At 40.1% G+C, this 25,496-nt stretch overlaps 1 protein-coding gene across 3 annotated transcripts in view; it reads right to left on the bottom strand.

Moving 5' to 3' along the window:
• The window catches only part of cdk14 (cyclin-dependent kinase 14), a 163,549-nt gene that overhangs the window by 36,164 nt on the left and 101,889 nt on the right, over positions 1-25,496 (bottom strand). For all 3 annotated transcript variants that reach the window (XM_046400560.1, XM_046400562.1, XM_046400561.1), the window contains 4 exons: positions 22,543-22,606; positions 17,958-18,006; positions 11,335-11,474; positions 5,145-5,295 (listed from right to left, as the gene is read on the bottom strand). In XM_046400560.1, the coding sequence (XP_046256516.1) occupies positions 5,180-5,295; positions 11,335-11,474; positions 17,958-18,006; positions 22,543-22,606 (369 nt within the window). In that variant the 3' untranslated portion in view covers positions 5,145-5,179. The remainder of the gene's footprint in view (positions 1-5,144; positions 5,296-11,334; positions 11,475-17,957; positions 18,007-22,542; positions 22,607-25,496) is intronic.

The raw sequence follows: 25,496 nt of genomic DNA, 5'->3' as shown, positions 1-25,496 counted from the left end.
CAGAACTCCTTAATAAGTTGAAATCATACATGCTTAGACATGTTTAGGGCAAACAACTGCCTTAACATAAGTGTTCTTCATTCACAACTTGTCTTTCTGGTAACCTCAAAATCTATAGGTCGTCAGCCTTTGGTCTTGATCAGATCTTGAGAAAAATATCTAAAATCTTAGCTGCTAAACCCTCCAGGATGTCCTCCAGCTAGTCTTTGTGTCTTTGAGTTGTTTGGTGCAGGTAGAAAACATTATGATTATTGGAGCTTTTCCACCTGAAAACAGGTTGATGAAAAGGCTGAAAGTGAACCAAAAAATATGCAGTTGCTGTAAAACCAAAAAACACGAACTGGAAGATACTAAAATGCACTGTAAAGCTGAGGGCAACTGCAGCGATAACTTTCAGTTAGTTCATCGCTAGGAGTGACCCTGTTCACATTACATATCAGAATTCTGAGCTAAGGATTGCCTGGGGCAAGTAAAATACCACCTCAGGCAAAGAAATCTAGCATCTCTCTTGCCTGGTTAGCCAGTGGCAAAATAAATAAAATAAAATATATATTAATGACATTTTTTCTGGAGCTTATGATGGAGGAATGTAAGAAGTGAGCTAACTCATTTCCTTCTCATCTCTGTTCACAGTTCATGTACATGTGTAGTACTCATTGCATAATTGTGAGAAAATTGTGGCAGATAAAGATATGTATGAGGTGAAGCACAAGCTAATATTTCAGTTATCCTGGCAACGGGATTTTAGTTGGGTGGTCCACCTATTGTATGTTTTGCACAGTTTACTACAAGATTGAGAACAAAGCAGATAAGATTAAATATGACAATTAACTTTAGTCTTTGTAGTTATTTTATAACCACTGACAATGAGAACAGAAAGGGGGCAAAAATTGACAGACAAGTGGATTTCTGACAGAAATCTTTAAGTAACGTTAACATTGAACCCTGTCATGGGATTCATTGTTCATATAAAAACACAGATTATTGAAACGTTATAATCTCACAAATTGGAAATTCATCCAAATGGATTAACACCAGAATGCAACACCAGCTGCATGACACAAATAATTAAATACTATATCCCAGTATAAATTGGGAACAATGCTTGAAGCCTCTTTAAGGCTCCCTTTCAAAATACAACTAAATTCTTGTTTGGACTGAGAAACTGAGCTGTTGATTTTACTTCTCTCATGTTGCTTTAGAATCTCTGATTGAATCAATGTTTTATGCTTTGTTATGTATTCTGACTGCAAACACACTGCGTCCAATTCTTTGCACACTCCAGGCTAGAGTACCGGTGAAGTATGTGTTGAAGCTCAGAGACAGGGCAGCTGTCTCCCACTTGTTGTTGGGACTCAGAGTTGAACTGTGCGGTCACTGACTGGATTGATGGGGGGAGCCATTGCCTACCCTCGGCACCGGGTTGCATCAGCTAATCTTGTGAATAATGCAAAATCATGAATAAACATAGATCAGTGCAGTGCAGTACTGTAAAGGAGACCTGCCTTTTTTCCCCTTTCCCCCTCTTTCTTCTCATCTCCACCCCTGCCTCCATTTCTCTTCAATCAACTCCTTCTATCTCTTTCTGGCTTTCTCACCACAAAAACACTCTTTTTTCCCCCCCGTTCCCTGCCAAAATCAAACACTCCCACTATTTCCCCCCCATCCTCTGTCACTCTCTCTTCGTCCTTTTCTTTTCCTCTCTGGCCACAGCAGTGACAGACATTGTAGTGCTGTAGTGTTGCTGTGTCTCAGTGCGGGCGAGTCAGGCCCAGCCTTCACTCTGAGCTCAATAGATGCCCGGGTGTCCTCAAAGGCAGCCATCCAGCCAGCACAAAGCCTGCCCACTGGGAATAGACCCACAAAAGAGAAAGGGGCTGCTCGCCTTCTTTGCTGCGCTCCGTCTGAAGCGGCCTGCCTCCACCACCTCATATAAATAATACAACGCTGCCTCAACAAAAAGAAACCCTGCCCTGCTCCCGAAAGCCTCTGCTTCCATCCCTTCCTCTGCCTTTCCCCTGGTTCCCTTCTCCTCACCTCTTTACCTCTAATTTTACTCAACTGAAAAAACACTACTAAAGAGCAGGCTTAGACACATCCAGATAGATATTACACTAAATAATGTATGTGATTTATTTGTGCTCATTGTGTTTATTATCCATACACTATGATACAGTGTTACAAGAAAGCTGAAGGAAATACTTGACCTGTCAGGTACTACAGGTGGACATGTTAATATTTTTTTTATCAATAGATATCACCATGAGACATCCACAGTTAAAAAGCTACATTAAGGCAATTATGCATAATTACATAATGGGTCAAAATTATTGTTTGCTTTGCTATCACATTAGAGTCAAAGGCTTTTACATAAATCAGAAAAAATCTATATTCACAATGTTTTTGGGAACTAGAAGTACTGCTTCAAAGTTGATTCTGCGCACCAATCAAGTTGCAGTTTACATCCATATCTGTCCAGACTCAGATATAATACTGTATATGTACTGAGTGGTAGGGAGCTTTGTCACATCAGAATCAGAATCAGAATTCCTTTATTTATCCCGAAAGGGAAATTCTTAATCATGTCATCATGCAACAACAATCACCTGAGGCTGAATATAATGGAAATCAACTGTGCTGGACTAGAATGTTTCAAATATGGATGTCGATGTAAAGAAGCTACAAATGTGGATACTTCACACACACATGTTCAACACAGCAGTACAGAAAGTGTGTACAACGAGCACAGTTTCAAAGTGGACACCCAAAATTAGTGTCACCAATTCAGTATCGGACCAAATGTGAAATTTGGTCACAATCTGTCCTTCTGTTCCTCAGTGATAATGCTGGATAATGGACAGAAAACATTATGAAGTCAAAGTCAAGTTGAGCTGCTTTTTACACAAAGTGTTTCAAAAAGCAAACAGCAACTGTTACACAATGATGTCATATTCTGCTATGTAAAAATGAATGTGTACGCACTGCTAATTGTTTTGTACCCTTCCCTTACTTACTCACTCACATAGTAACCATATATTTAATTCTAATTTACATATTATGTACATACTCTATACAATTTACAAATGTTAGTTTTTGTCATTTAGATTTTCTAATGGATTGTAAATATAAATACTTTGTGGGAAACCCAGTTCAAATATGTGCGTGCGTTATGTTTGTGGGAACATCTGAATGGCTGTGTGTGTGTATTAATGTGATTTGTCAGTGTATTAATGTGAACGTGTGCACAGGGATTAGGCTGCTATCAGTGAGGCTCTCCCAGCCTGTCAGGCTTTAGGATGGGCCTGGACAAAGAGGCTGATTTCAATGTAAATGAAGCAGCTGAGAGGACACAGCTCTCTCAGTGGGGTGACTTCCACCCTCCACATGCACAACACACACACACACACACAGAAAGCAACACCCTGAGCCTTCAGATCAAGATACTCACGCTTGCGCATATTTACTGAAATAAGTACAGAGTACCCAGGCTGTTTAAGGAACATTTAGATTTTGTAGAGAAAACATCATGAGATACAATGCTAAAGATTCTCTCTTGGAACTTGTTGATGTGTCTTTGTGTCTGTGTGTCTTTGCACCTGTCAGTAATTATAGATATAATCTGGTCCATAGTGCTATGTAGCAGCCCAACGCTGGCCCTCAAGATTCTACTCCATCATTAGGCCGGCCATTATCCCCATTCCTGGCCTCTGCACCTCTTATTACATGCAAATAGTGCAGCTTTATCTGAGTGGTGAATGAGACCCCATCTTTAAAGAATGGGACACCCTCCTTGCCCGCTCAAAGCCATTCTTTTACTGCATTTTCTGCTTCAATGGGGATGGGACAGATCTCATGGTGTTAGCGTTAAATGGCTGTGGTGGTTGGTAGGATGCAGTTAAGTGTTAGGCAGAGAGAAATGGCAAACTAGCAGCAGACAATATGTGGCTTATTGGGGATGTTATTCTTTATAGAACTAGCATAGCTATTAATTAATAATTTTGACATGGTTGATCTCATAATTATGACATAGTTTAACTTCATAGGGCAAAATTCTAAGATACCAGATTAAAATAATATTAGCCCATAGTACCAAATATGTAAAAGATAATGCCTTCTGAGGTGTCCACAGGCAAACCTCCAAGGGCAGTATCAGGCTTACACCATGGTCACTCACCAAAGGGAAACAAAACAAGATCATTAATTTATTTCCTTGATTTGTTTCCCTGGTAAGAGTTGACTAATATCTGGATAATATCTGTGACTAATATCTGACAGCCCAGACAGTAAGTTCAGAGAGGCAGTGTAGGCTTTCTGCAGGTTGTGTGTTTCGGTCGCCATCCTGTGGTGAGGATGAGCCACGCAGGGCTCCACTCAGTGCTGATATTCTGATTATTTTTAATGTGATTTATTTCTAATGCTGCAGTCAGTACATCAAATAATAGCAAATCTTGCAATTTTAATTTAGAGTATTTTAACTCATTTCCAACATTAAACAAATTTTGTCCTTTTGTCCTCTGAAATAAATGGCCTTCCATGTATCATCACTTGTCTCAAAATATTTGTGCCATAAACGGTGTTTAAGTGACCAACACCAAATGAAAGTTTCGTGAAGATGAAATCTCCTGGACACTGACTTGATGAAAATAGTGAGAACTAATTTTGTTATTAGTTGCCAACATGTTATTTAGATGCATTTAACTTCTTGAACTTGACACAGAATTTTTTACGTCAAAGATGCTTTCTGTTTACACATATTGTTTTCAAATATTGTTTACAAATATAAGCTAAGTCATACAATTTCTTGTTAGCATGCTATCAGCCCTCAAGTGGGAAATGGAAACATTTTCTTCAAAACTAAAATGTAGCTATATATAGCTATATAGCTACACCTTCACTGTCGCACTTCAGACCAAATGCCACACTTGCTAAATTTCCAGGCATGTTAAGTTATAAGACTTTGAATTCTGAAAGAAAAAGATACGTTTTTGGGCCTACGGTAATCATAGTTCCATTGAAGCAATTAAGACCATTAAAGTTTCACCTCATGTTTGCTTCTGTATGCTTTAACATTTTGCCTGTGAGTGTGTGAAACAGCATGTTGCATACTGTTTGAGTCTGCTTCTTGCGTGGTAATGAGCACGTACCTGTCAGGCAATCACGTGCGGGATGCCGCCTCAGGTCAGTGTTTGCTGCCAGAAGATGCCTTTCCATGACTGTTCCTTCGTGCACACACCTGTATGCTGTCCCCGCTCTCTGTCTGCAGCTTGACATTTGGTACAGTGAAGATAGAAGACACTGCAGGGGGAGAAGACGCAAGCGGATTAGAAGTATGTAGGCTGACAGGAAAGAGAACATTTCCAAGTGAGTTGTTAAAGATAGAGCCGGTTATTAAAAAGTGAATATTTGAATATTTATTTGCAGTCAGAATTTTTTTATGGTTTTACCTTTCTATTTTTTTGCCATGAGGTAACAAGTGACATTTTATTATTGCTCATTTACATTTTAATTTTGGAACATTTAGATTATTTCTATAATCTAATACTGTAAGACCATCAGTGTACAAGGTCCAAGGAGCAGGAGATGTTTAATTGCTAGATGTGATATAGATTGTGAGTGTGGCTTGACAGTGTTTGCTGAAGTTGTTCTTGGTGTGATATGAGATCAATTCTGCTTGATCGATCATGATTGACAGCACTACTGGCTACACCTAAAAGTACCTGAAAATGGAAACGTTTCGTGAAGTATTATCTCCTAATTCAGTTCAAAGACCTTGTCTCTGGAACAAAAGCAGAACCCGTTTTAATGACTTCACCTTATGTTTCAATTTGCTAAGTCCCTGCAGTGGTAAAAGCGACTGCTTTTGGGGTTAAGAAGCCCACATCTCTCACTCTGCACAAGTAAACAGAAATCTAGAATCCTTGAAGTATAAAAAGCTTCCTCCCCACTGGTATCATGCTGCATTTGGAGAAAGTTAGATTTTGTGAGCCCATCTATACTGCCACTGATCAACCTTAGGATGCAGTATAAACTCTTATGTAACACAATGAACTAATGATGAACTTAACAATGAATTGCTTGATTGTTTCATGACAATTTATGTTAAAATATCTGCGTGTGACCAGCAAACAATTTAAAACAGAGTTACAAAGAGGAGTTATTTTAGAGACCCCTGGCTCTGGGATTGTCAGTACTGTTTATTTTCTGCACACTTAGTTTTAAGTGACAGACAGTTGGAGCACATCCCAAGAAGTGTATTGGCATGCAACTCATCAGTGCAAAAGATTAACAGCTGTGTCAGAAAACGTCTGGCTCTTTGAAGTCTGTGTCCATAAAATTGCCAATAAGACATTGAACTACGATGATTTGACACTGAAGAAAACTAAAAAAACCAGATGAGTCACAGGTAAGGTCTGAAATGTTTTTTTCCCCCCACTTAATTTCTAAGTGGATTTATGGGCATTTATTCATTAAGGACATCAGACATATTGATGCATTCAAAAAATGTTAGCCTGAATGTAAATGAATGTGCATCATGACCATGTGTTCAGATCTGACTAAGATTTGACATGAAACCTGGGCACTCAGGGTTTTAAAGGAACTTGAATTGCTTCCATGCTATACTGTGTCACAGCCACTGCTGCTGTACCTGCTGTGTTGCGAGAGGGTCAAAGTACACTATATGAACAAAAGTATTGGGACAAACTCTTTATTATTGAATTCAGGTGTGGTATGGGGCTGTTTCAGGGCTTGGGCTCGGCCCCTTACTTCCAGTGAAGGCAAATCTTAATGTTTCAGCATACCAAGACATTTTGGACAATGCTATGCTTCCAACTTTGTGGCAACAGTTTGTTGAAGGCCCTTTTCTATTCCAGCATGACTGTGTTCCGGTGCACAAAACATTGTCCATAAAGACATGGCTGGATGAGTTTGGTGTGGAAGAACTTGACTGTCCCACACAGAACCCTGACCTCAACCCCATCAACCACCTTTGGGATGAACTGGAACAGAGATTGTGAGCCAGGGCTTCTGGTCCAACATTAGTGCCTGGCCTCACAAATGTTCTACTGCATGAACTGACAAAAAATCTCTTATGGAAAGCCTTTCCAGAAGAGTGGAAGCTGTTGTAGCTGGAAAGCTGTCTATGTATTTAGAGTGTGATGTCATCAAAGTCCCTGCTGGTGTAATGGTCAGGTGTCCCAATACTTTTGCCCATATAGTATACATGATACAACAAGTACTTCTCACAAAACAATCTGTCACTACCATTGTGCAATGAGAGGGGGAAATGTTTTTGAAATGTTTTCATTCACGAAAAGAAATGATAAACCATGGTGAGCATGTATAGACTATGAAATCCTGTTAGGATATTTCTTGCAGTTAGGGTTAACGTTACAGTTAGCCTGCAGAACAATTATGAACTTTACCTTCTTTACCTTCTTTAGGTAATGACATGCCGTGAATCATTTTTCAATTAATTTCGACTTTTGGATTTTACAGCACTCTGGAGTGACTGGACATGTTTGGATCACATAGAGACTCAGCCTTGTTGTTAGTTCAAGCTGGTGAGTTTGCAAATTGGCCTGATGATGCCAGCCTACTAATGCAGTATGTGGAAGATACTTACAGAACCACTAGCTCCTCCCAATTTGCAAATTTATAGGCCCATTGCTGTTTCTTACATCTTTGGAAACAATGGGGATAAAAAGTAGTTCACGTAACAAGTGACTAATTCCTCTTATGGAAAAATAAATTCATTCTGAGTGCATAATCTTCTCCAACTTGGAAATAAAGGCAGTGGGTTTTGCCAATAGAGCAGGGTAACTGGAGGAAAAGTCTTTTGTTTCACTTCCACCTCCATGCAAATCTTGTCCAGAGAGGCAGGAGTCCTCCAAGGTCTTTGCTCTCACTTCTTGCACTGCCAGACACCCATACTCTCTCAGTGAAATCAAATTAAAAATGTCAAAATCCAATTCACACAGTAACAGCAAACCTCAGGAGCTCCATTGTCTCAATAATTCTGTCATTGTCCCTTGTAATCTGTCTGGCTATTGTCTGCATAAATCCATAATACACATGACAGTAGAGTGCCCAGTTGGCCATAGAAAACATACTGCTCTTCTCCACAGGGATAACATGGGGCATTTACTTGAAAGGTTCATCAGTTTCAAAGCCATCCATGACATTTTGTCATGGCTAGTTTATCTTTTATTTTGGTTTGTTTTGTTGTACAGATTGCATTGTACTTTTAGCTAAAGAGCAGTAAAATATGCGTTCACTGGGCTGTTCCCATTGGCTCCAGTCTTTCCTGGTGGAAGAACATGATTACCATGCCGCTGTTGGAGCCAAACACACAACTGGAGTAATTAGCCTGTTCTTTATCTCACATTCACTTCTAATTTGCATATTTTTGACACATCCATCCCCCACAAAAGTGCAAGCGGCAAATCCACACTTGTCTTCCGCGCACACATGGAAGATACTTTATCCACTCCTGTCCTCATTTTGTAAAACTGTTTTAATTCATTCCCGTCCTTCCCTCAGTGGCTCTGCTGCTTTGCCTGTGCCTCACATGTATGTGGAAAAAAAAGAGAGAATCAGAGAGAGGGAGAGATAAAGGGAGAACAGAGAGAGCGAGCATGACAAAAATCAAAATGAGCCATCTCTCTGCGCTCCCTCTTTTAGTGACCGCCACTTTCTGATTCTTTTCAGACATGACAACCTGCTGGGTGCTGATAACAGGATTAATAATGCTGAAAAATCCTAATCGGGGGGAATTAAAAATGGAATTCTCCCATTAATATTACCACCGTGTCAGTGGTAGCACACGCAGGTCTGCTGAGCAGGCTTTTCACATCACTAATGAAGCTTAAGGGATTGGTGATGTATGTGTATGTAACACGTCAAATAATATGGATATTCAGTGAGCTCTGGCATACTTTCATGCAATAACCCAGTTCTGTAGGATTAATTGAAATATTGCCTAACTGTGAAGCTTTGGCTAAAGCCTCTGACTCTTATACCCAGGATACACACGGGAAATCAACAGTGTTAATCAAAATCTGCCTCAAAATTGAAGTGTTTAAAGTGTTTAAAACCAAGATGTTGTGTGTTTCTGAGGCGCTTCATTTTTAAAGCTGGGGCTCTTATTTAAAGAGTGCCTCAGCGTGCTGTTGCTCTGGGCAAACAACAAGTCAGGAAGATAGAAAATCAAACTGAGCATGTTGCCGCGGCCAGCAGAGGTCCGGCTGGGCTTACTGTCCCAGCGGCATCCACAGAATAAGACGAGTTTTCTGTGCACGAACAAAAACAACCCCAGGTCGCTGCTCGCCGGCTTCTTTACAGTGAGACAGAGAGGAGGAGGGTTCTGCATGATCCAGTGGAGCTGAGGGAGCTCAAAAAAAAAAAGGAAAGAAAAACACAAAGGAGAGAGACGGAGTCACGGAGAGGAAGAGAAACAAACAGAACGAGGGAGAGGCCAAGTTTGACTGTCAAGATAACCCTAATTTTAGGCAAAAATAGATCCTCTGCACATATTGAGATAATTGTACTCTTACTGGGTGTAATTAAGGTTATGATTTACAGTGACTTCTGTAAACATTTATCACATATTATACTGTTCTAATGCATGCTAGTATACACTGCACTGTTGTATACTAATATACACTATACTAACTACGCTCTTGAAAAAGGTTTCAAAAAGGTTCTTCCTGAAGGTCTGAGATTTTACCCGGAACCATTTTATGAAGAAGAAGAAATGGTCCTGCAGGGATTCTTTGTGAGAATAAGAGCTCCACTGAAATCTATTTTTCATTCAAAGAAGTTTTATTCTCCTCACCCTCAAATATTCAAACATTTACCCATGTTTCAAAGGGCATTTTTGTAGATGTAAGGTTGATCTATGTTGTCAGTCCAGTCCACTATACCGGCATAAACAAGATTTATTATGAGCTGACTGAACTGGTAAATGTCATTCATTATAAATCAGCACAAAAGTGACAATTAAGCAACATAAACCACCATGTTCTGAACAAACACTTATGACACATTACAAACTGAAATATTAACAAGCATTTGCATTTTGGTACATAAAACAACAAACTTAGCAAAATATTCAGTCCAACAATAAAACATGACTGGCTTGTGACACGGCTGGTGTAGGTGGAGAACTAGCGCTCTGTGACTAGTTAGCACGAGCCCCAGCATAGCCGATTAGCTCAGTGCCACATCGCCATGCTAATGATCCCCGGTCTCCCAGGGGAAAGGCTGTGGTTTGATGTGTGGGCTGGGAGCTGGCTGCCCTGTGGGGTGAAGTATGTGGGAGCTGAGAGCTGCTTTCCCCTATAGATCCTGGCATCAAACCAAAGTGTACCAGGATCTGCAGCACTGCATATTGAGCTACAGTATAATATATTGTCAGATTGTTGTGGCTTTCTAAACAGAACTGGTATAAAACATAGTGGCTCATTTCCTCCGACAAGGATTAAACCTGGTCCTTCATTGGACATTTGATCTTTTGTTGTTTGTAGATCGTTTTTGTTTCATCTGTTGTAGTGAATGGACCTTGGAATGATACCACTAACTGTATTTCTCTGCTGTATCACCATTGATGAGACGTGTCCTAACTGTCCTATTGCTGATTCCACTGGTCCTGTGCTTCCTTTTGACCTGTTCCCCTGGGACCTACAGCCCTCTTATTCTGCTGGCTTGTCTTTTGAGATTTTCCCCTCCTTATCCATTATTGTTGCAAAATTGAAAATCACTAAAAATTGTTTGAACACCATCCCTGATTAAACATTGGTAAATCTAACATGGACTGTTAAAAGGATAGATGCCCACAATATATGGAACTCAATCTCTTTTGTTAGCCTCCTCTGTAGAAAACAATATGGTTTTTCTTCAAGACAACATGGTTATAGATGAAACCCTTACAAAAAAGGTTATGTTTGGAGTTTTAGATGAAACCCTTTAAATATAAAAAGGTTCTTGGTGGAGCCCTCTGAGTGGGTTCTTGCACCCTTCAAGTGCTGGGTAGAATACAATACTGTATTGTAATATTTATTATTAATATACACTCTACTATACTGTACTGTTACCCATAAACTAATATACACCATACTATACTCCACATTTGTATACTAATATATATAATATACTATAGTATATATAGTCCTATTCCTTACTAACACATATTCTGATACTAAAACCTGAGCCCCTATATCTGGCAAACTGGCACCACTTAAAGTATACTGAATTAAGTACCAGAAGAAAACTTCAAGGTGCCAGCAGATGCAGGTGCTGTTCAAACTACAGTTATTGATGTGAGGCGTTACTTACTGTCCTGCAGCTCCCAGAGCCGTGGAGGAAGGTTGCTGAAGTATTCATGGTTCAGCGCTGCCTGGGCTGACAGCCGGTTCTTTGGGAAGCACTGGAGGAATCTGGAGGCCAGCTCTTCAGCATGGTCCACATAGCCCAACCTGACCACAGAAACACACACTATCAGAGAGAGTGACCACAGAAGCATACACATACAGAGATACATTAAGTTAACCTATTAATCTAGAGCTACCTATCATACCATTCATTCACCCCACAGAGAAAGCAACTCACTTTTTCTCCAGCTCACAGAGCTGCTGACAACCAAAAAAAAAAACAAAAAAAAAAAACAAGCCTTTTAATTATGCTGAAGGTTTGCTGACTCAAGAGGAAAAACACTTCTTCAACACACACACGAAAAAAGCACACACACGCTTACACCTTTCTCTTTTGAGCTTGCCTCGCACATCACGATTGGGTCATCGTGAGAAACAGAAAGTGTTCATTAAGCAGGAGCTAAGATGCAAGAATACCCTGTGAATGTGTGTATATGTGTATGAATTCCTGTCTGGGTGTGTGTTCGCACTGGGAGTCACTGAACTCCTGAACCAGCCCTACCTAGCAGCACCGAGGGGGAGAAGGGACTGAAAATAAACGGAGAGCAACAAATTCATTCAGTGATAAGGCATCCATCGCATAAAATAAACATGATGTTATTCGGCGCAGCTCGTTGGCCTGCCGCTTGCAGTACTCAGACTGCCTCTTATGTTCTGCAGGCTTCTTATGGTTGGCTCCCCAGTCAAGCACTCTGACAGCCACTCCCATGGCTCTCAATGGGAATCTCGACTCAACTTATCAGCAGAGAGACAGAGGGAGGATAAATCTCTGTTCGACTCATCAACGCCACTCAGCAAAGAGGCAGAGATAAAGTTAATGAAGTCCATCAGGGCCTCTACTTGCCTCTCTCTTATACAAGCAGAGCACTCTGTGTAACTACACTGCAAAGTTTAAAGACACAAGTTTTTTGTGTGAAATGATACTGATGAAAAAGGTCTCCTAGATTACTCGTTTAAGTACATGGATTTTTAAGGCTGATGCTGAGCTTTAGTTTAGCCAATAGACAGTATTTTGTGCATTTGTTCAGTATTTTAAATGTTATACTGGAGTGACTTCTACAGTTGGTGGCAAAGTTGAACCGGTTGCAGTGATAGGTTGTTATTGAATAATAAGAGTTTCAACATCCAAACCCTATGCTATATGAGGGAAGCAAACTCTCAGAGATCCAGTACAACATAGTCAAATGAAAAGATAAAAAATTTGAATAGAAGTCAAGCTCTCCACACAAACTGCTTACTGCAAACCACTTACTGGTTCACTCTGTACTGTAGCACCTCTGTAAGTTCAAGAGTAGACTTAAAACCTTCCTTTTTGACAAAGTTTATAGTTAAGGCTGGCCCAGGCTGGCCCCTAGTTATGCTGCTAGAGACTCAGACTGCCAAGGGATTTCCCATGATGCACTGAGCTTCTCTCTCCCCCTCTAACTGTCGTTCCACACATATTCATGTCCCATCAATGCATGTCACTAACTTCACTTCTTCCCTGGAGTCTTTGTGCTTTCTCGTCTCTCAGGTTCCCATGGATCGCGTCTGGACCTCCTGCTGCGGTCCTGCTTGACACCAACGACTCTTATTAACACCTGTTATATTTCTGCATTATTACTACTATTACTGCTGTCAATACTGTCACTGTCATTCCAATACTCTGTTGTTATGCATCTCTGTGTATCTAACCCCCCCCCCAACTCTCTGACTCTCCCTTTTTCTCTCTCTCACAACCCAACCAGTCAAGGCAGATGGCCGCCCACCTAGATCCGGGGTCTTCTCCCAGGTTTCTGCTTTCTAAAAGGAAGTTTTTCCTCGCCACTGTCGCCAAGTGTTTCTCATGTGTTTTTTCTCTAAAAATCAAATGAAAGAGTTTGGTCTAGACCTATTATAATTGGAAAGTGTCATGAAACAACTGTTGCTGTGATTTGGCGCTACATAGATAAACTGAACTGAATAGAATTGATTTTACCTAACGTTAAATTAAACATGCAAGGGGATGATTTTCTGCTTGAACCAAAATCCTGATGTCTGGGTTAACAGGGACGTTTTTCTAAAATTTGCCATCCTTATATAACCATATGAAGAGCCACATGAAATAATCTCTTCCATGGTTACATTTTTTTTTAGTTTAGTTTTAGTTTTGGTCATAACTTAAGTTCATAATGTCACTGGAACTTTGACTGATGGTTAACCAGAACCAGAACCAGGCTCTCTGTTTACACAATGTCACACCATCTACACCATCTCTACCCCCTAATCAGCCTTGGCACATACTCCTAACGTGTAGGTGTGAAATCACCTGGATAAGTGCATGTTGGTCTTTGAAAAGCGTTGATGTGCAGTAGGCTCACATTCCTTCCTGCTACTTCTGTCAGCTAGGCCCAGTGAATAATCGCACATCTGCAGTAAGATCGATGGCATCTCCTCAAACTATCAAACAGATCCAAGTGATGACACATTTGCAGCAGCATTCCTTCTTCAGTGGTGCATGGCGCAAGCTTTTTCATGGCATCAGAAAAGTACAACAAGGACGTGTTAGGGGCGAGAGAGAGGAAACCACCTGCCTGAATCATCTCACGGCCACAGCGGAAAGTGGCAGAGCAGTCTCTTTGTTTGAGCAAAGCAGCAACCGGCAGCTGTTTTGGAAGAAAGCCTTTGTGTTTTTTGTCTGAAGGCATCCTATGAAGAGCTTTCACCATGTCTCATTTGACGATGAGGGTGTTGTGAGGACAACTTGAAACTGTACATAGCAAACAGGCCTTAGCATGTAACTGTTATCAACTACTGTATACAGCTGGCAGATCTGGATTATTGAAAGCTGATACCAACACTTTTACAGCTGCTGACAATATCCACTGTTTTTAAATCAATCAAGTTTTCATGCAAAAAATATTTGTGACAAGCTAAAGAAAAAATGAACCACTACATTTTTTTTCTCAGAATGAATTGTTATTAGGCTTAAACACCAGACTTGTAACCACAAGGAGACTGGTTCAATCCCTTGACTACCAGGGGACAAGACTGCAAGCCTGCAGAGGACAGCCTGGATCTCAGTGAAATTTCCATGAATAAACAAGATTAAAGGCAACAAGCCCTTCCAATTAAACGGCAAAATATGCAGCTTCTCCACCACTTTGGTCGGACACATAGAAGTGTTTTCTGATCTGATGCTCCTATCACGAGAATGATCTCACCGCCTGTGCCTTTCAAAACCCTTACAACTCACGGCTGTTAAATAAGTTTGTTTCGTGATGTGACACTACAATGGTTAAGGTTAGGTTTAGGCACAAAAACCACTTGGTTAGGTTTAGGGAAATAACATGGTTTGGGTTACAGTTATTACATTGTTAAGGTTAGTGGAGCTTTATCATTGTGGCTACAATAATAAACATGCGGGAAATACTGGGGAATGTCTGTGGCCAAGGTTTTAAAAACAACGGCACTGACTGTCGGCTGCAAACTGGAAATGAACGTTATTCTTCCGTGTTTCCATGTCTGATATTTTCTTGACTCAACCATCCACTGTGAGCTCCTCCCTATGCAGAATAATTTGTCACTCTATAATACCGTCACCTCACTTCCTCCTTCTTTGTTATCATAATTACAGTGGCAATAAGAGGACTTTATTACCTGAACACCAGCCATAATTTTCATTCATGTGATTCCTTTTCATACAGTTCATTAATTAGCAAGAATTATTAGCAACAGCCCAAAAATAACACTGATACAAATCATACAAGCAGCAAAGCTTCACATTAGGGAAGTTGGAGCCAGTTTTCTTTGTGTTATTGTATTTTCTTACAGTAATTAGTTTGCATTTACTCTTATTATATTTCCTTTAATTTATGGTAAGAATTCTTGACTACAGTGCGTGAAATCTGATAAAAATAAGAATGATAATTCATCTAAGCAAAAAGCTTTATAATGATGAGAAATAATGCAGTACATGAGGAATAAATTAAAGTCATTCATTTCCATCTTCATTTCCATCATACCACAAATGAATGACACAGATTAGCAAAGCTGGTAAACGCTCATTTACGTGGTTATTTCTGGAAATGTTTAACGCAAAATTTCATGCCAAATCTCACAATCTCTTTGACAAAAAAGAAAAAAAGTTGTTCTTTGCTTGATGGTCCACTTTCCACCAAATTCAGCGAAATTAGTGAGCACATTTTTGAAAAATGTCCTGCTAACAAACAAAAACCAGGACACCATAACCTTTTGTCTATTTCTGCATGAGTTAACAAACGTCAATTAATACATCACATACATCAGAAGATAGAAACCCCGAATGACTGTACATCCATCATGAACATTTGTACAGACAGAGGAAGAAAAACAGTGCAGAAACCAAAAAAAAAAAAAAAACTGGGAGGGTGAGCCAACTCTCAGGGCAGAGACAAAGTGAGCGCAAGTTCATATCAGTTTCATCGTTCCCTGGCTTCGAATAAAAGGCAGCGGAGAGGAAGTTATGGTGATTAACATTCCACCTCACTTTCTTTCTTCACATTTTTATTTCCTCCTGGACTGAAGCGAGGTCATGAGACTGGGAGGAGATGGATAGGGGACGGAGGGAGCAGAGGGGAAATTCACTTCAACTCATGTTACTCCGCTTTTCATTTTCAAATCTTGTCAAGAGACTTCTTTGTTAGGAATATATGCACAATAATGCAAACTGTCATTACTCCAACTGTTTATTATTGAAGCTACATATCATATAATGACACAACAGCTAAAATACTGATCTAACAAGTGAGATTTTTATTGCTTTATCTCCCAAATTATCTGTAGATACCTGATATAATATTTGTAATATATAAGATGAACAAAATTAAGAAATGGGAAAGACACTGAGTGTAAAGAGGGGCGATGGTCTGTGACAAGGGTGAACTACAAAGCATGGGCCCAATTACAGAAAAATGCTCTAACTGCTTGTCCTATCTTTGCTTTCAATGACTCTATCAGTTTTGATAACACTGTATGATAAAGTAATTGCTCAAAACAAACAGCAAAAATATGTCCAAAACAGTGAGAAATATGAGCAGCTAGGCTATCAGACAGAATGTAAACAAAGTCATTTATCTCAATTATTTGGAGTTTGACCCCCCACTCTTGTAGTCAGTAGTTGCCTGTACTCACAGCATCCTGATACAATAAGTAAGCGATAATGCAAGTAACAAGTGATAATAAAGTTGTAATAAACTATGGTTCTGAGGGTTTGAGTGTGCTGGACAGGGGAATGTGGGCAAATGGATCCAGCCATGATCTGTACTGCACAGGCCTTGCACTTCTACCTATACATGCCATTTATACATCCATTACTACATTTATGAGTGGGGTTGCAACACACTTAGTAAGTACTGGTTACAACCCCAATCCCCCAATACTTGGGAGGCTGTGTAAAACAAAGCCCCCGCGGCATCAACATTTTAACCTTACATGGTCAGTTTGTTGCGAGGTAATGCAGTTTAGTGTAAGAAATAATGAGCTGTGTTTTACCACCTTCCACAGTTATTATTGCTATAATGCTCATTTGTTGGCTCACTCATAGTATTACTAGTAGTTACTTTGTGAAATTTAAATTTCAAATCAAAAAGCTAATTTGAAGACAAGAAAAGTTCACTCAGGGGCGGCACTGTGGTGCAGTGGTTAGCACTGTCGCCTCATAGCCAGAGGGTTCCAGGTTTGAATCCCGGACTGGGCCCTTCTATGTGGAGTTTGCATGTTCTCCCTGTGCCTGCGTGGGTTTTCTCCAGGTACTCCGGCTTCCTCCCACAATACCAAAAACATGCACATTAGGTTAACTGACTGCTCTAAATTGCCCCTAGGTGAGAGTGTGTGGTTGTTGGTCTTTGTGTGTTCATACTGAGATGGAATTTTCGGCATATTCAGGTCAGTAATTTGCGGTGTGATTCTTAGTTTATAGATCACAGGCACAGCAGATTCTTCCAAGATTCTCCTGGGATTAAAGACACAGATGACCTGTGTAATTAGTATAAATCACAAGAGGAAGCCAGGTATTAGGGGTCCTGTGTGATGAGGGCTTTAGTTAGCAGAGATGGATCGTCCTCGCTGAAGCAGCTATACTTTGTGATTCCAGCTGATTAGACAGCTGGAGTTTTACATAAATCACTTGCTGGTGCTGCTTTAAAATTCCCTGTGGAAAAGAGACAGACATCCCTTTTCCCTCAGAGGTCTCTCCTCCAGATGTATGCCTGGGGCAAACAGTGGCACACATCTGGGGAGGGTGCTCTGACTGTGCCACAATGCCCTTTCCCTTCCATATGCATCTGATGTCCCACAGCAATCACACACACACACACACACACACTGCAGGAAGGGTGTAGGCTAGATGAAGAGTGTGTGAGCTGCATTGACAGTGTGTTCACTGCTCGTGGGAGTTTGCCTTTAAAGACATGAACAAGGATAATAGTGTGTCTGTCAGCTAAAACACCCTGTGACATAACACCATACATACATTTGCACAGATAGGGACACACACACACACACACACACAGCTCTGAACAGTTCACTTACTTATTCCACGCTTGTCTGAGCTTCTTAGCGCTGTACACCGTAAAGCGATCTGTGATGGGAAGACAACAAAGCAAGCAAGCATCAGTCAGTGAACTAACACCTGGCATCTTGTTTATGTACATTTATCTCACATGTTCTGCACTGTTCTCAAACTACCTTCAAACTAAACACATTAATTAACACTGATACACCAAGACAATTGTAGTAGAAAAATTCTGGCTTGACTGATAGGCTTATAATACATTACGACTACCTAGATTGACCTATACATACCTCAACAGCCAGCTGTAGTAAGGACTCATAATATGCTGGAATAGTCCATCACAAGCTGTCATTGTATGTGTGGAGTAGTACATATTGATACAGCTCTAATAATGTATTCTTCATCATAACTTCATGCATATCATTCTGAGTTTGCTGATTTCATTCACCGAGTATAATCCGTTGCTTACATTTGACCATTTCCTAATCTAATAAGTATCAATCTACAGTCAATAATACTCAACACTTCCTCATATCCAAAGCTTGCAGTGGCTCAAAGGGCATATCCCCTCTTGAAAGTCTTTTCATTTGGAATGTATGTAAAATGTGTGTGCAGGAAGAGACATTAACTTAAACACACCTACAAAATGGGAAAAAATCAATACAAAACTCATTAGTGAACGAAGTATTCTTTGTAAAAGGTGAAACAGTGGAGAGGATGGAACTGTACAACAACTGCTGTACTGATGGGGAACGGTACAGTGGTAACATAATGAAACACAGTAAGGTTAATTCCATCCTTCAACAAAGTTTCTGCCTTAAGTTGTTTGTGATTGCCAGTATTTAGGTCTCTTCAATTGTTTGAATACTCTATTTCTGTCCTTAAGTCCCCCTAAATCCTACACACTAGACTTTTAAGTGCCTGAGAAAGTCATGAAACTGTGTCAGATCATCTTAAAAGAATCCAGCCATAATGAATGTAATTAATTACACCTGTGGTTTTCCTGTTTTGCCATATTAAAAGGTCTGCTGGCTGTGTCAGCCACACTTATTTTTAAAGATGATTGTGAGACAACAGGCAAACCAGTTCACATGTTTGTGTGTGTGTTGCTTTGTATATCAGTTTGCCAAATTAAGGAGTGGCTCATATCATTTCAGAAATACCATTGAGTAACACTGTATAAACTATGTTCCTATGCTCTAAAGCCAGACCACATTAAATTGTCATAATTTGGAGAAGAGTTTGGTCAGACAGTCTCTCCATGTTTCCACAGCTATGTTTATTATGCTGCGAGCGTGTGACGCTCTGCACTGGTCGCTTCATCTCATCCAACACTGCCATGTGGACACACAGTCAGGCTGAGCTTCCAACCATCTCGTTACCACACAAGCTAGCCAGCCACCCAGTGAGCTAGCCCACCCCCCACACTGCTGGCCTAATCTTACTAGCCAACCACCCAACTGTCTCTCACTTTCAGCCTTCAGCCTAGCCAACAGTGGGTCCAGTCAACCACTTCAGTGTCAGGACTGGCCTGAACTGGCAACAGCTTCCTGGGTACCAGAGGTGAAAGCAGCCAGCTAGAATACCCAGACATTGACAGAGTAGAGGTGAGAGAAAGAAAAATGACTGAATAAACATGAAGTTGATTTAAATGCTAACAAAACAAAATGTACTTTCAAGGTCACTGAAGAGTATCCTGCCTCCTGTCCAGATTCCAACCTCTGAGGTTCTCAAATTAAAATAGTTCTAAATAATTTTACCCATGCGGAACAACTGACAAACAAACTAAAAATCAAATTTGGATTTCAGCAAAGAAACAAGTCATGTTTTCCTACTGCCGGCTGCACACCATTGTATGATCTGCAATTCAGTCTGCACATGACTACATTGATATAACATCACCACATGTTCAAACTGAGCTTGGAAAAACTGATTTTCGCAACTTGTTGCAAATGGAATCATTCAAAAGAATGTTCAAATCTTACCTTTCTTTTAAGATATTACAGAATTATTTTTTTAAAGCTAACTACTGTCTAGTCTATGATGTTGTTTGTCGTTACAATCTTCCGTGTGCATGTCTGTATTGTATAGGTGTCACTTGAAAATTAGATCTTGATCTTAGTGAGATTACATGTTTAGATTAAAACTGTATGAATAATAGTTGTTCCCAATGTCATAATAAAGATTCTGTTCATAGATAAATTGATCTTGATCAGAATGTGGTGTAAAAGCCTGACCTAATATATCAATAAGAGTGTAGAGGAGAGGGAGAGAGCTAGAGCGAGATATGACTGGATATGAGCAACTATCTGTGGATAACCACAGAAATGTGAAATATAAGTGGCGCCTCCACTCTGAGGTCAAGCCACATGGTTATGTCTGAAATCCAAACCTAAAAGATGTACTGCAAAGTTTGGGTTAAATAAAAAAAAAAAAAAGTACAGAAAGTACTGTGCATGCAGACGCTAGAGTGAGAATGTGATGAATCGTAGCACAAAGAGTGATACAGCTGTTGTGTTTTGGAAAAGTGTACAAGCAAGAGTCAGCTCAGAGGAGCTCGGTGCTGAGGAAACTTATCTTCAGTCATGGGTAGGTTTTCCAGACTTGATGCAATACTGCCACCTGCTGCCGACTGCAGCTTCTGGGGTGGAGCGCATTTTACTGCTTCTGTCAAATCTAACTTCTTATGTTTTAAGACAATAAATATTAGGCTATTGGAATATTGCAAAAACTTCAGGATTTGGATAAAACAAAATTATTCAGATGTATAGAGATCACATCCATCCGTTGAATTGCGCAAATAATTATATTTTTTTAAAAGTAACGTATTTTGTGAACATCCCTTATTTTCCTGTGTTCACTTCAAAGCTCAATTTAAAAGGAGGTTAAAAGTACATCTTTGGGCTCTAAATACATACATTTTAAATCTTCTTATATGCGTTATGAGTGTGTTATATGCGAATAAATAAATTCACAAAAAAAAAACGCTCCCTCCCTTTAAACATTTCTGCATTGTGTACATTACCAGGAAATCATAATCCCTTTGCATCTTGTTCCCGATGCTCCCTACAAACATACGGATTCTGACTGCAATAGTTACTGCACACTCTGATTTGTTTCTACTGTCATTCTGAGGCTTGCGACGCTTTAAGAGCATCATCATGTGGTTACATTTTACCAGATCTTCTCTGGTAGCGTTTCAATCTTCCTCTGTTTGTTGAAAGAGTAACCATCAGATCTGCAGACATCACATGAACAGCTGCAATGCTCGGAGGCTAGAATGAGGCAAAGCTGCCCATGTATGTGTGTCTGTGGCTCAGACAGCAGCACAGCTGTTCGACACAGTGTGTGAGAGGCAAACAAGAGCCAACTGTCGCCATGGTCACATGATGAGAGATTACATTTGTATGTGCTGCATGTGCCTGTGACCATGAGGTTCGCCCCAGTCGGTCCCTAATTGGCCACTGGAGAAGGAAGGCTGGGTCACATAGCTCTGTGATGTCTCACTGCCTCACACCGGCACTCTAGCCCTCTTTATGTCCATCTTCGCCTGTCCCCTGTCCTCCACTCCAACTCTACTTCTCTCCATAAGTTAACACTAATCTGTAGTCCCTCTATTCATGCTCCCTCTAAAAAGCCCTAATGAGCTCCCAGAGGGCATGGCTGCCCTGGCAGAGCTGCCACCCCCACTCCTTCTCCTCCTCCTCCTCCTGCTGTTGCTGCTGCTGCTGCATTAATGGAGTACAGTGAGCTTTTGGTAGATTGTCCCATTGGGTGAATCTGATGATCGGGTTTGGAAAAAAGTGACCCTGGTAGATGGCTCTATTTGCTCAATATTAACATGTTAGCTAAGGGTTGAATGAGTTCTTGGCTGAAATGAAAATATCCAGTATAGACAATGTGTACTACATACATGATTATCATCTGAGTAAAATGTGTCAATATTTGTACTTGTGATGAAGGAAAATCCTCATTGGGTAGCTGACTGAGGGTCATACATTCAAGCTAATTAAAAAATGTGTTCATTAAATAGTTCTCTTACTCCTGTGATCAAAAACATTGGTCTTAAGCTCCTCCCTTTTCTAGTAAATAATAAATATAGAAACTTCTGATCAACCTATGTCAAAGTCAGTTTTAAAATAATAACTTTTGGGTAATCACATTGTATACCTACCATTTGTGGTTTAAGTACCGTTCATCCTGAGAACAGATACTGATAGAGATAACTTAGTTGTCTGAACAGCTAGACGTTATGGTGTACTGATCCCTAATGTTAGCTAAAGTGTTAGCATAAAACCTGATGTTATTCAGCATTGTGTAAAATAAGCTGGCAAGGAGCCTATATAGCTCAGATGTGCAATGTATGTGTGTATCATGTGTTGATAAAGGAGTCCATAGTATCATCGTATATTTGATACATTCTAGCTTTTTGCTAACATTTGATCATGCACAATGTTGAGAGACCTTAGCCCACACTTTAGCTAATCCTTTAGCTATGTTAACTTTGATATTCGTTTAGTTATGAATCAGAGGGTTAATGAGGTTAGCAAGGCTTTACAGCAAGAATATAGTCACTTTCTATAACACAATAAAAGACCTCACCTGGTTTGAAGTGAGGCAAAGAGTTCACACCAGGCCAGGTATCCTCAGATGGGGTGCCAAGGACCTGAAAACAAACAAACAAAAAAAAAACAAGAACATAGATCAGAAAGTGAAGATAAATGTCTTAGAGAAACTCCATCAATTTTCAAATAAATAAAAACTGAATATGCCAGCTCCTATGTGCCTTTAGTGGACAAATGTACCACGAGAAACAAGTCAACAACTGAGATTTGAGGACAGAGACAAAGCAATTCATCGAAAATATCACTGCATAAATTACTTGTAAGGTCAAAGCATATACTGAAGAAAACTTAAGCATTTGAAATAGAGAGATAGATTAACTTGGCACCATGACCTTGGCTGCATGACAACTTGAACTTCCGGAATAAAGGCATTTCAGTGCTTATGCAAAGATGAGTACATCTTTTATGGAAAGGCTGGCTGAGTTCTCACGCACCGCCTGGGTTTATGATGACAAAACCCAGAGCAGCGGACATGCCTTCCACATGATCCATCACAGCAAAGCAGCATAATAGTTTCCAGATTGCCCAGTTGTCTCTGATATGCTGCACACTCCTACAGTAGAGTAGCTGCTCAGGGAACTGCTGGATTTTTAAGGCAAGTTAAAGCACAATTTGTGCAAACACTGGGTGAAAGCGTGCTGTGAGATCACTGGGTGAAATCTGATTCAGATGGCTCTAGTTGGCATGGCTGAGTCATAAAGAAAAAGAAAAAGGCAAGCAAGGGTGGAAGGAATCACAGGGTATATTTCCATGGCAGAACAGTATCTAGTCCACGTATGCAAAAAAAGTCAGAAAATACATAATAGAGTGGTTACAATGCCATAACCAAGCTGAAATGTAGGGGAAACCAGAGGAATTTACAAAAGGTCAGAGACTTGTTTAGCTCATGCTGTTGGCCTGTTACTGACTCATGGTAGTCACAGTTGGTGTAGCAACAAAAACACCACAAGGGGGCAGTAAAGCTCTATGAGCCTAATTTCAGAGAGCCCACAGTCAGATCTGTCCGGACAAAGAGAGTAATTTTCAAGATCAAACGCTGAACTTCTCTCAAATAAAACCTCAAAAGCCCCAATGTTATCAATTTAATCTGGGTTTAGACACAATATTCCAGTACTGCGAGAGTATCATTCGTCATTTCTACAGAGTTTTTATGGATTGGAAGCGAAACGTAAAGCCAACTACAGTGAAGGGAGTGGGATGACATTCGTGGCCAATCTGGTCATTCATGAGTTATTATTGGTTTCTGTTATCAAAGCTTTTATCTACTAATTCTTTGAACACATAGTATGTCATTTCTGCCTCTCAATCAAACCAATGAAAACAAAAGTTGTCATTTGATGATGTAGTGAGATAGCATGGAATCATGGGAGCTGTCTGCATAGTTTAATAGCCTCCATTGCTGTTGAAAGTCAATCTGACGTGACTCACTAACCAATACATTATCAGCTTGAATGAAATTACAGACCTGAAATTACAGATGGAACAAAATACAGCATGTTTCTGTGTGTTGTTTGCATTTTCTTGTTTTAGGGAATTTTGTATTGAGCTTGTGTTTTTTTTGCATTTTCTGAAATGTAAAATAAATAACCCAAAATAGTATGCAGCTTTGGCACAACTTGTTCTCCCTTTTCTTCTCATGTGTAAGATATATATATAGAAGGGTAGCAGCAATGTCAAATACGACATGATTAAATGGAGACGTTTACCTCACCTCATGAGGACTGACCGCAACTGTTCTCTGTGTATGCTTACTTGTTTGGGTTTTCTTTCTCTGAATACCTGCCACTGCTCTGCCACCAACATGCCCAGACAATAAGAGGGAGGTCTGTGGGCAGAATCTGCTTTCATACCAAAAATAACATTTACTATAAGCAGAGCTAAACCAAATAAAGGAAAAAAAGAGTTTGACATCACTGATCAGGAGAGTTGCAGACTGTCCTTTCATCTTGGACGAGCAGGATCATAACAGGATGGGTGAGTCTTGCGCAGACAAGGGTGGGCAAGATGAGTTATGAGGGAAAGAAAAGGTTGTGGGAGTGTTACATGGGTGACATCAGGGAATGAGAGGACATGTGAGTAGATCTCAATCAGGTCCACGGAGATGAAACCGGCCTAAATTATTGATGGAAAGGTTCAGCGGCCTTTGAAGTGAAGATAGGCAGTGCAGGGCAGAGGGTGGGTTTGTGGCTGGTGTGAATGTCAAAGTCTGTATGAGGACATCAGAGGGGGGTGGAGGAGTTGTAGCAGTATAGACGGAGGTGTAGGAGAAGAGCTGAAACATCACCGCACACTCTGACAGAAGCTATCAAACCAGCTCACAAAGAGCTAAACTGAGTAGTCAGTAATGAACATCGCTTTTTAATTTAAAATATAATGTGTTGGACATTGACCGATATGTTTTTTTCGGGGGTGACACTGATACTGTTTGTTAGTAATAAGGGAGAAGGACAGACAAAATTTGATTCCAACAGATACACATTTGCAGTGAAAATAATACTATTTAAAGGCCAAAATTTAGAACAACCAGCGATGGAACAGTATCTAAGTACAGTTTAATCAAGTACTCAAGTCAATTTTGAGGTACTTGTACTTTAGTATTTCCATTTTTGCTACTTTACACTGCCAGCGTACTACATTCTGAAGGCAAATATTGTCCTCTTAACTCTACTACATGTATTTAAAACTTTTATGTTCTAGTTACTTTGCAGTTTGAGATACAAATACAAAACACTGATAACGGTAATCAGAAAAATGCTGAATATTGGATCAGATAATTAGCCAGAATGACAATCAGTCTATCCCAAGTTGGAGTAGAGCCAGAACGACAAAATCTGTCACTGTCATACCTCTTTCTCACTGCACTTTATCTTCCCTTGTTTTGACCAGCGACCAGCCTTGTGCTAATAACTATAATTTTAAAAAATTTGACAT

This window comes from Scatophagus argus, chromosome 9 (assembly GCF_020382885.2).
Source record: "Scatophagus argus isolate fScaArg1 chromosome 9, fScaArg1.pri, whole genome shotgun sequence".
Lineage (NCBI taxonomy): Eukaryota > Metazoa > Chordata > Actinopteri > Scatophagidae > Scatophagus > Scatophagus argus.
The sequence above is the reverse complement of the archived record's forward strand: the minus strand, read 5'-3'. Positions and strand labels throughout refer to the sequence as shown.